This window comes from Oryzias melastigma, linkage group LG10 (assembly GCF_002922805.2).
Source record: "Oryzias melastigma strain HK-1 linkage group LG10, ASM292280v2, whole genome shotgun sequence".
Lineage (NCBI taxonomy): Eukaryota > Metazoa > Chordata > Actinopteri > Beloniformes > Adrianichthyidae > Oryzias > Oryzias melastigma.
This window is the reverse complement of record NC_050521.1, coordinates 16,901,294-16,913,706: the sequence shown is the minus strand read 5'-3', so window position 1 is coordinate 16,913,706 and position 12,413 is coordinate 16,901,294. Positions and strand designations below refer to the sequence as shown.

Sequence of the window (12,413 nt, the reverse complement as noted above, 5' to 3'; positions counted from 1 at the left end):
TTATACTTGTACAAAAGCTTTGAATCCATTTTGAGGATTCTCAGGGTTCAGGCTCATCACCTTTTTATTTATTTTTTTGTACGAGTGTTTAAAAAGAAAAAGAACGACAAAAGAAGTTAACCGTTACAGCAGGGAGGTGAACTGGATGTCAGGTCGACGAGTTACCTTGATCTTTGTGTCGACGTTGAGAAGGGTGAATAGTGTGTTCATGTCTATGAGGGCCTGCCGGGTCTCTCTGTACACCGTACCCAGGAAATTGAGCGGGAGAGACAGCTGGAACAGCAGGCCGTTCACCATCACCAGGTCTCCCACAGTCATGTTACCTAAAGAGAAAAGGGAAAAGCGTTCAGCAAAGCAGCTCGATTTCAACGGATTTGAAATTCCAACATCCTAAATAAACAGCAAACAAATTCCCTGTTTGAAGTTGTGATCAGAGAAAGAGCATCCCCACCCCTCTGTGATTTAATTTTCTGCAACAATGCTATTGTATTTCCTGTGCATGCCACTTTTTCATGCTTGCTGTGCTTTGTTCTCGTTTAGCGTCTATAATCAGTCGGGCTTTTTCTTGTCAGTTTGTCTGTTCTGTGAAGCTGACAATTTCTCTGATAGGGCTCTAGTAGAAATGACTGACAGAAAGATGCAGGAATGTCTCAGTATGAGGGTTTTTCTTCAGCTTTTACTTGCATGTTTGCCCCAAAAACATCAAACTCACCTGCTGCGATGCCTTTGCTGGCCAGTAACATGATGGCAGTGAGGCCGACGCTGAAGATGGCACTCTGACCGAAGTTGAGCATGGCGAGGGTTGACGTGGTTTTTAGGGAGGATGACTCATACTGCTTTAGGAAGCCATCATACCTTTGAGCTTCATACTTTTCATTGTTGAAGTACTGCAGGCGAGATGAGAAACATGTAGAGGAGGAGAGGAGGGGGCACAGGCCAGAGAAAGGAGCGACAGATCCACAAAAGGAAGGAAAGTGCAAATGTGGAGAGTGTGGAGGGGAGGGAGAGAAATATGGTTGCGGTTAAAGGTTAAGGGAGCATGGAGAGCGGTGTCAGGCAGATAGACATTTGAGCTCAGCCTGCCTCAAGGCTGCATTTGTTCTCAGCGACCGCTCTGAACGTAGCCTGGCTCTCAAACTGGCCTCTGAAGCACTTCTTCATGTGTCTGTAACTTCATCTGCTCCCGACAGATTTTAAAGGACTTGAAGGGCGATGGAACAAAATCCAAAGTCTGCCTCGCTGAGCAGGCGGTGGATAACAAGCTTTGGCAGAGAACAATGGCTGTGGTGAAACAACAGTTCCAAATATTAAGCAGGAAAAAAAGATGAAATCTTTAATGGTTTGGGCACATAAGCATGCATTACATTGTTTTGATTAAAACGGCTCGTAAAAAGGTTGATTAGGTAAAAAAAAAAGTTTAAATTAACCCTCAACATCGCTGATAATTACCAAACCTTGTTACCTACTTCTTCAGGCTGCATTATTGTTCGGCTGCTCTGGCTAAGTGGGCGATTTTCTTCTCCAGCTAACAGTTGTGGTTCTGTGCAGCTACCGACTTGGCATCAATTTGCATTTAAGGAAACGCTACAAATCACATAAACACACACACACAGGAGAAAGTAGCACAAGGAGGACAAACTGAAGCTGTGCAAGGCGCCGTGCTCAGGTTCTCATCCAAGCCTTTGTGGAAGTGGAACGGATTTCTGAGTGGGTGGAGATCTAATTACATATGCACACTCACAGCTCAGAGTGATGCTAAATCTGGCCACATTGACACAGATGACACAAAATAACACGGAACAAAATGTTAAGAAAAACAGGACACAAGATAATAAAAGTGCAATGGTGGCAAATAAATAGATAAATAAATAAATACATAAAGGATAAAACGCATTCATCTCACAAGCAAAAGCAGGAACGCATCCAAACGTTTTTTTGTAAAAACCAGATTAAAATGGCACTGCGCTGTATGGGGTCAGAATTTTTATTCTTACATATAAAAAGGCTTTAAAAAAAATCAGAAATATGGAGATTGTAACCATAAAAGAACAGTAAAAAAATGAGGCTGTAGCTTTATTTGTAACACAATGCTACACAGAAATATTTATATAACTTTATATAAAATAAAAGCACAAGTAGATGTAGCAAAAACTGTTCTGTGTTTGATAACTACTGAGCAGAAAAGTTGGGCCAACTAAGTTTTAAAAAAGATATATAATCTATAATAAATATAGATATAAAAAAAAAAGAAAATAAATAGAATTTTAGCAAAATCACCACTAAGAAAGACGGTAACAGTTACAAGCTACTTTTAAGCTTCTAAGCTCTTTTTATGGGATTTTTTGAAGAAAAAATGTTTTGTTACAACACAAATACAAAGAATGTTTGTTTTTCTCCTATTATAAACTAACACCTATATTTACGGATTTGACATATTTGTACATGCTGTGAAAACACGACACAGAGACACGTGTTAACAGAAACAGATTAGGAATCAGAGTTATCTTCCTCTGACAGGATTTTAATGGATAAATAAAAACTGAAGCAATGCTTTAGTGCATTTTTTTACGTTTTTTCTTTGTTTTTATATACAATCCTTGTTTGAAACTCCTCAGTGCCATCAAATATTTATTTCTGAAAATTTCCTTTTTTGTACCAAGTACATCAAAAACATGAAGACTGAATTGTTGGTAGCATTGATTTGCTAAATTCTTTCCTACAAGATTCATCTAAATTTGAATGTTAAATCTTTATTTACCAATACAGGTAACAACATAATCAAGAGTTTGAAACCCTATGAAAAATGTTATTAACGCCATTGAATAATAGCATCCATGTGGCTGCAGTGGAATAATAAAACACTACAGTACATTATATGTTGTACTATCATCCCACATTTACCAAGTAAAAAAAAGTGAAATAGTTACATTTTATTTTAAAAATTAAAGTTAGGACCAATCGCGTTTACAAGGCTTGATCTCATCTTAAACAGAAGAAAATAACTGAACTTAGTAAAGCCTGACTGTGTTGCAATCACAGATAAATAGTAAAACATTCCCAAGTGCTACACAAACCCATGAAAACTGATAACCGACGCTATTTCAATATAACAGACAAATATTTTCATCCAGTTTTTATGGCACCAACTTTTGTGGAGCGCGTGCAGTCTGACTAATCTCACAAGGTGATATCAATGTCACCCTTCAGCTTATTTAGCAAAGAGAAGCACTGAAGACGAAGACTTCACAGCTACGAATGCTAAGAAACCAGGATGTCTACAGTTAAAACCCAAAAAGTTCAGACCCACATAAGACGCATAAGTACAAATGCACGTTGAGTACCAGAAATTAAACCCTCATATTAAAATAAATAAAAGGAACATGCAGCTGGTTTGGGTTTGCTAACTTCTCCTTTGCTCTGATGAAAACAGGAATGGCTGCAGGAATGAAAGAGTTGCTTTTAACAGGTGGAAGCCTCAACCCTGAATCAAAGGGAAGACTCTGAAAAGGGGTTTGCTGGCATCCGCCTGAAAGCTTTTAGCCTCCTTCCCCACTTGTCTGGTAAAGACATTTAGAGTGGGCGCTCTGCTGTACGAGCAGAGTCAGGCTATTTATCTTCACTATTTTGTGAGTTCTTTGACTCCATGCAGAGGCTTCCATAAAAGCATATCAGTGAAAAAATAAAACATAAAAATAAGTAAATAAAAAAACAAAATATGGACTTTCTTTGAGACTTGGATTAAAACAAAACTGTAATGAAAGACAGATAAACAGTTCTTTTTCCCGTATTTTCTGGTTGTTCTTACAATTTAAATTCTGTGCCTTATCAATAAAAACCCCATTACTTGTATTTCTGCACAGATTCCACCAACAAACTCTCCATAATAGTGGAGCTTCAGTCTAAAAATCAATTCCTTTGTCATCATTTTGTTCCGTGAAAAAAATAATTCTCTGCTGCATTTGTTAGGAAAATATTAATTTACCAAAGAAGAAAAAAAAAGTTCTGTGTCGATAAACATGCACAATTGTTTTTTCGTTGTCACAATATCTCAAAAATAAGTTTAAAATATTCCACCATAAACTGTGAGGTGTAAACATGCCAAAACTAGTTTGGGTTTCTATACTGCATTCATGTGTTCAGACGTGATGACTTTATCTTTTAATTGAAAGCAATTAAACAAAAACCAGGAAAAAAAACTGTGTTTTTGCTTTTGAAATTACATATAGAAAGCCATAAATATATAACATAAAGAGGAGCAGAAGGTGAATTTCAGCTCAGTTTGATCTATGAATCTCTTGGTACACAGATTTAGTGTCTGGCGTGTCGTGATGGAGTGACTTATGTCGTCATACCACTAAATCTGCTCAACGTAAAGGCTGTGTGCCGCTACAATGTGCACATATTGGACAAATGAAAACTGGTCATACATGAATATACGTGGTAAAGTGAGAAATGTTGAAGTATTTTACATGAAATTTGCACAGATGTATCACAAATGAACCACGTTAAACCTTGTAAGAAGTACGAATAAATCACATAAACCTGCACTTCATTGAAGTTCTTCACACAATACGCGAATCGTGCATGATTATTGAGCTATTTATATGCAATTTATTAGTGATCTGTGTCCATTACATAGTTTAAGCATAATATATGTGTGCATCGGGACATACGTGGAAAACAGCTAATTTGCGAATGCATCTTGCAAAAATCACACACAATTGAGTAAGATTTACATAATAATTGCATATAAACAACGTAAACTGCGCATAAACTGCTTAACTCTCAACTAGCCAATAATTTCGAACAGCTCAAAACCAAATTCATGAAAAAACCCGTCAGGCGAAATCCTCGCCGTACATCGACAAATGAGGAACGCAAGAAACATTTGTGAATTACGTATTTCATGTACGTATCACGAAAGACCAAAATTACGTACAATACACTAATTGTACGTAACAGCAATGTGACACGGCCTTAAACACTTTTAAATCTACCATCAGGATTTTGATAGAACACAACAATGCAGCATCTAAGTAGCTGCAACCAAACAATCTGACTTCACAGGGTTTTTTGGGGCACGCCCACATTTTATGTTTTAAAACAAGGTAACAAGGTAAAAAAAAAGACACCCGTATGTGATGAGGCGTCATGACGACAGCCCATAATATAGAATTTCATATCAAAAGAAATAGTTTTGTTTCAAGTCTCAATGATTAAAATAAATAAATCAGAACTGACAACAATAAAACAGAAAAAGTTTTTAAGTTGCAGCAAAAGTATTTTGGTTATTAACTTGCCAAAATTTAAGTCAACTTTTAGTTAACAAAACCCTTTTTTTTTTTTAAATATCTTCACCCTAACGTCTGTTCCAGGTAATATTTTTTTCTATTTTGATTTTAATTAAGTGCTGACAAACATGCCCTCCATCTCTGCCAGGCAGCAAAACTGTTTAAAGCAGTTTTTTTCTCAGTGTAAAAATAAATGTAAAAAGTTTTACAAGTAGGAATTAGTGACATAAACTTTCAAAGAATCTTAATATGTCAATCTTTATTGTTTCATTAGCTCTAACAAACAAGGCTTTTTCCTGTTTCTTATTATGCTACATGTGTGGTTAAAAAAGTATACTACTGTTTCTGAGCTTCTGCTAATTTTCAAGTACTACTGTGATCATTGGAGATAATCAAACTTGATCTTGTAGAAAATGACTTGGATTTATGTCACATTTGTACTTAAGCAAACACTTTCTATATTTATACAAAGTACTATTTATTCTGCAAGTCCATACATCTAAAAATGCTCTATTTGTTTCTAATAATCAATAGTTAAGCATTATTTTTAAGGTAAGGAGACTTATTTTTTTTCACATAGTTCAGCCAGGGATGCGACTTATGTGACTTTTAAAAAACATATTTTGGCATATATATTCTTTATTTTCCTACTACTGAAGGTTGTCCTCTGAATTTTTTTTCCACAGACAGAATCTGATCATTCTGCCCCTGAACTTTATTTTGTTTTATTTATATTGAGATCTTATTATTTTTGTTTTTACTTTTTATTTCCTTGGACATTCAGACACTCGTTCCGCTAGACATAAAAAAAGAGTGAAAGATCCTATGAACGCAGACATGGAAACGTAATTAATGATGCTGTTTGTAGAGCTCTTTAAAATAAAATAAACCTGATTTCTCAAAGTCATTCATGTTTTCCGTGCATATACAGTCAATACGTTCATGTAGTGATGAGGCTAAAAACTATAGCGTCTAAAGAAGTTGCAGATGCAAATTTGACATAAGAATTGGGTTTTGTGCTCAGGCTTTGCAGATTTGTTCAGAAGCGTTGGAATTTATACTGCAGAGCATCTTGTGTTTTTTTTTTTTCTTCTTTATTATATATTTAGGCTCCTGTGACATATAATCCGGTGAGATTATACTCCAAAAAATATGGTTCACATTGATCATTTTTAATGTAATCAGCAAAAGTTAAATGGGATCAAGATTAAAAAAAAATAAAAAGTTGATGCCTCAAACGTGTTTAAATAAGTGTTTTGAAAAAAATAATACACCATGAAATTTAAATGGGAAGGTTGGAATCTCAGTCAAAACTATTTTTACATTTTTAAGGGGATATTCAGGATAAATTTAACAGATTAACACAATCCCACAAAAAAATTAAAATTAGAGCTTTAAAGAAAGGTAAAAAAATAGAAGAAAACCATTTGGTGTTATGTTTTTGACATGCCATTTCTAAATGTAATCTTTTTTTAAAGAATACATTTTTTAGCTTTGAGTTATTACTAAAAACTGTTATGTTCACAAACACAAATTTGATAAATTTTTTGTATGTTTAGAACAGGGTGGGGGTAGGGTCTTACCTTCACAGTCTCATAGTTGAGTAGAGAGTCAATGGCGGCGTTTCCTGCTTCGTTGTCTGCTTTGTTCATCTCTATACGGAACCGAGTCCTGCGTGTGACATGTGCAATAAGGCTTTCATTAGTACATTTCAGCTGGTGAGTGACCATATTTACTGACCCTGTCAAACAAAAGCGATCCTCACTTATAGATACAGACAGAAAAAGCACACAAATCCTCCATCCTACCTCCACTGAGTGACAAGAATTGTGAAAATAGTATATGCTGATAAGGTGCCCAAGGCCACTGCTGCAAACTGCCCACCACACTTGTAATACTGCAGAGAAGGACAGAGAATTTTCACACCTTGTTATTGAAAAAAATGCTTGTAATTCACTGTACTTAATTCCGGACAATTTTTTTTTTACATTTTGCATAAAAAAATAACCCAAGGTTTGCTAAAATAGTAATAGTGCTCATATTTCAGTCAAACTAAAGGAAACAATGTAAGATTTGGATGGTCAAGAAGCCTGCAGCTCATTTCAGACATTATATGCAAAAGGACATTAAACACTACCACACTTAGGATTCATCACAGACACTGATGAACTGCATTTCCACGAAACCTTATTAAACATTCATGTTACTGTCAGAATGTGAATTAGACAATAAACCAGAAATTAATTTGCAGGGAATCTGCAGAAAGGATTGTGAAGGTTACACAAAGTCGCTAAGTTTTGGGGCTTGTTTAATTAAAAATCAATGTTTGTGTTTAACCTTTTAGAAATTGTCAGGAAATCATTTCTACAGCCTTTTGATACATATGAAAAAAAAATCTGATGCAAATAATCTGCGAGGATCTTGCAGGGATCCAGAATTGTTGGTAATATGATGATTCAGCATGAGTTCTAAAGATCTTCTAATAAGTTGGTTTCAAGATTCAGCCAGTAAAACATCCAACTACATATAAAGCTATTTCAAAAATATGTTTTGTTCAACAAATTATTTCTACTTAATTAAAAAAAGAAATAAAAAAATCATGAACACACAAAGTTTTTAAATTATTTCTTTGCCCTTATGTAGCTCTATTCCACTTTTTCTTTCTTTTTTTTGTTTAGACCGGTGGCTGAGTTGTAATGCAAAGCACTAGCCAGGCCACCAGGAGCAATGTGGGGTTCAGTGCCTTGCCCGAGGACACTTGGACTCATGGGTGGGAGGAGTGGGAAAATGCAGTCGCTCGATAAGCGATCTGCTGCTCTACTCCTGTGCAATGGCCACCACAATCTGTAAGCCTGCCCTTTGTGTCTGACTGACTACAAATCATTTTCCAGAAAAAAAGATGACAAAACAAGAACTCAGTTTTTGTTTGGGTGTCAAGGATGACTCCAAACATTCAATTCGATGTCACACTCTTTCATATAAGTGGATTACCGGTACATATGTTTGCATTCCAGAATACCTAAAATAAACACAAAACAGGTTTAATTTAGGTTCAATTAAATTTTTCCAGCTTTTTTTTTCCTGTCCTCAAATTCCAGTCTTCGGGTTTCATGATGTAAAGAGCTGCAACCTGGAATAGTTAAGAAAATGCTTTGAAATCCTGCATTCTGATCCTTAAGGATGGATGTCAACAGCCTACTCGAGACATTCAAGTCACACTGCTGTGCTTCTGAGAAGATAACGCTTCGGATCACCATGAATCTTCCCTGGGACTCACCAAAATAGCACTGACGAGGCCCATCTCAAACACCGTGGGTCCGAGATTGAAGACAAGAGCACTGAGGACAAAGGAGATGCCCCGTGTGCCGCGGTCAATGGCCTTGGACAAAGCTCCTGTCTGGCGGCTGAGATGGAAACCCAGATCCAGATTGTGCAAGTGCAAAAAGACATTCTTCGCGATGCGTCGGATGGAGCTCTGAGCCACCTTGCCGAACACGGTGTTCCTCAGCTCGTTGAAGAGGGCCGAGCACGCTCGCGAGACACCATCTGGGATATCAAAGAAAACAGAGAGCTTTAGGACACCTGGTGTGAAAAGCCGTGAGGTTTAAACAGAGAGGCTGCTGCGTGATAATCTATCATCCTAAGCATAGACGACAGTTATGAAATGAACTATACTTTCCCGGGCCATTAAATGTGACACAGCGCACAAAGGCAGCTCAGTCTGGGTAGGTTTTACTGCTTAAGACTGCAATGAAGCTTGTATAGGGCGGTGAAACATTTTTTTTTATCATCTCATGTCTGGAAGTATTGAAATACTTTAGTAGTAGTGTACTCTTGTTACAGAGTAGGGTGGTCTCACTACAGTACAAAAGGATAAAAGCTGGTAAATAAATAGGAGCAGACAAATTATTTCAAAATACGCTAAAAACAGCAATGAATACATATGGAAGAATCTGATATAAAATTAAACTTATTGCCAGCTGAGGCATGAAGTATAGAAAAAAAAGCTGGCCTTTTGACAAGAGATACAATCTCCAGAACTCCTCATATAAGACGGGAGAAGCACAAAAGGATCAGTCAAGAGAATACATGAAACACAGATGTTTTATGTTCACATAAATATTTTTAAGAACTACAGAAAAGCAAAAAACTTGGAGAAGGATAGACACCAACCTCCTCTGCTCATACGAGCCACGAAATGCATTAAAAGATGAAAAGCCAAAATGCGGTAGCATCATACAAGATTCGTTTTGTTTATGCTCTCGTCACGATACCTCCAGACTGTTTTGTTCTTCATACTTACTTTATCTACAAACATCGCACAGCAAACCGTTGGGGAAGATTTAAATACTGACCAGCATGAACTGTTTATTTTCGTCTGTAAGTCAATCCTGACTGGGCACAAAACAGCAAAGTCCATAGGTGACCTGCAGGTTGGTCACGTTGTGGGTGCGGTCAACTTTGTGGCAAGCAATCTGTTCTTCATTTAAAATCATTTTTTACATAAATCTATTTTTATTTTTCAAGATTTTTTTCTCAATTTTTCTGGGGGTTTTTTTCCAATATTTTTTGTTAACTTTTTGCTTTATTTTTTCTATGTTTTTATTTTTATTTATTTTTGTTTTTTTTTTACTTTTTGGTCTATTTTTTGAGAAAATGTTTTGTTTTTTTGAAATATTTTGTTTGTTTGTTTGTTTGTTTTTGTATATTTTTAGGACTACAACAGTTGAAGTAACAAAAGGAGAAGATAAGGACACGACTACAACTTTTAACACTTGAACACGATGATTCACACTAATAGGAATAGTAACGATATTAACTAACTAACTAATTGTTAGTTAGTCTTGACAACTATGACAACCTGTGATGTTTTTGAGATTAACCCCAGGGCACTATGACCGGGCGATTTTTACTCGAGCAGAAGAATTTACACAATTTTCAATATGAGTGCTTTGGGTCCCTGGGTAAAGTTTCACATGTCCCAGGAATAGGTGTACCAAAAACCAAGTCTCCTGTATCTTTTTCTTTTTTGGAAATTTTTTGTTCTCAAATTCCCAATTTTTCAGTAATTTTCGAGGATGTTTTAGGGATCTTCCTATGTTTATATTTTTCATTTTGTTACATATACCAGAGTTGAAAATAAAAAAACTACTCTCATTTATCATTTGCTGTCATATTTTGTTTAGTTTCTGTGTACATTATTGAAGGTCCCTGCCTCTCTCTTCAGCTTCACAAGTATCAACGTCAAAGCAAACCTCAAAGCTCAGAAAAGGCGGATCCTATTTATCAAAAACTCTGCCTGTAACTTATTTTCTGAATCACCACAAACAAAAATTGTGCGGTATCACAGTAATAACGTATATAATTGATGTCTAAAAATAGACAGGGTATCATTTTCAATACCATCATGAAAAAAACGTACACATCAATATTTATGATCCGTTGTTTAATTTAATTAGTCAGTTAAATTTGTAGTTTTTTTATAAGTTTGGATTTATTGTTAAAAATGGCTTGAAAGGTGCCAGAAAACTGCTTCCAATGCTTTGTTTTTAATATTTACTTTTCCAATATATTTGTTGCATTATTTGAAAATAAAAATGGTTAATCCAAGATAACAATTGTGTTTGGAAAGTGCTAACGAAGTTCTTAATTAATCACGTAACATCGTATAACGCAGTGAAATGTGGGGGATTATTGACGGAATTAAAATTTGAAAACTGCACAGCCTAGTTCATAGCACATAAACTAAACTGACACATTGTTGCTTTCATTGTTTGTTTGTCTTCCTTTTAAACACAAAAATATATGTTTTTCTTTAATTGAATTCAATATGCTTCCGTAGTTTTTTTATTGACCTTAAAATATTTTAGTATATTGAGTTTTATGGGTTGATTTTGGCTCACAAAAAACATTGCTGAAGTGCTTTAAGCCAATAAATTCAACAGCTTCACACATAAAAAAACTGATTTGATTTTGCACTGTTGGTAAATTCTTATGCAATAATAGGAGCATGACCATCCCAAATTGATGCGAGTCTCAGTTTGAATAGTACACCGTCTTCCTGCGGTGATTTCCCCATGTTGTGAAACACAAAAGTCAGGGTGATAATCCCCCCCCACTCAGCCCAGCCTTGCTCTGCTCTTCACGGGGCTGTAATGTGGCGTTAAATAGGAATGCTCATCTAATGAACAATGTGTCCACATCTGACAAGGTAGGATGAGCACTGTGCAGCCAAATTACTGCAGTCACTGTGAGCTCCACATGCAGGGACCATAAGAAACACTTAAAGGCCTATTTGAACTAAAAAAAAAAAAACTTTAAAAGTATGAAGGGTTAGAAAATGAATTTCTGAAGAGCCATCAATACCGACGAGAGTGCGGTACAGATGAAAAGAAGTGAACTCGTATGCAGAAAGACTCCTAATGCAAATACGTGAGAGAAGAAGAGGTCTCAAGCAGCATTGATATGAATGCGGTGGGAAAGGTTAGCCTGTAGATAACAGTCTCACACCCCCCCTCTCTGATGAACACGGCACCTGCCAGAGTAATACAAGTCTGGGACTTACAGCCAATCAGCACGGCCGTTGCCATAGTAGCCACGGTGCTTGGCGCGTCATTCAGGTTCAGCATGTGCCCCGACATCTGGTTAAGCTCGTCTACTGCATACTTAAACATGAAGGGCACCATCACATTGGTAAGCTGGAATGGAGAGAGCAAGGCATTATCAGCACGGGGGGGAAGTAAAAACTGTGACAAAGACATGGTCAATTACAGCTCAACATGAAACTGTAATTTTTTTTAATAGAGTTACTTTCTTTAGTTGAAGTAAAAGACATAAAAAGGCACAAAAGAAGAGTAAGTCAAAAGGTTGGCGGTCCAGTTCAATCAGCAGTTTCTTCAAACATTGTTCAGCATCGAAGCACTTTGAGCGGCTAGCTTGTCCTTGGATAGGGTTCAACTGCTGGTGGCACAAAGGCCAGACAGCAGGTTCTAAAAAAACAGTCATGCAAAAGTTGCAAATGAGGGTCTACATTTGTTTGTTTTTAGAGAAACACTTCCAGGCGCCATATGGACTCTGCAACAGCTCGGGAAGTTAGTCTTTTTTTTTTTTTTTTTTAAATCA

The 12,413-nt window shown here is 36.4% G+C and overlaps 1 protein-coding gene across 1 annotated transcript in view; it reads right to left on the bottom strand.

Annotated features, from left to right (window-relative positions):
• Positions 1-12,413, bottom strand: part of abcb7 (ATP-binding cassette, sub-family B (MDR/TAP), member 7) — a 30,501-nt gene that overhangs the window by 7,305 nt on the left and 10,783 nt on the right. Inside the window, exons 5-10 of the mRNA XM_024283059.2 lie at positions 11,857-11,989; positions 8,569-8,837; positions 7,100-7,188; positions 6,875-6,962; positions 713-887; positions 166-323 (exon numbers count right to left, since the gene is read on the bottom strand). Of these exons, the coding sequence (XP_024138827.1) occupies positions 166-323; positions 713-887; positions 6,875-6,962; positions 7,100-7,188; positions 8,569-8,837; positions 11,857-11,989 (912 nt within the window). The remainder of the gene's footprint in view (positions 1-165; positions 324-712; positions 888-6,874; positions 6,963-7,099; positions 7,189-8,568; positions 8,838-11,856; positions 11,990-12,413) is intronic.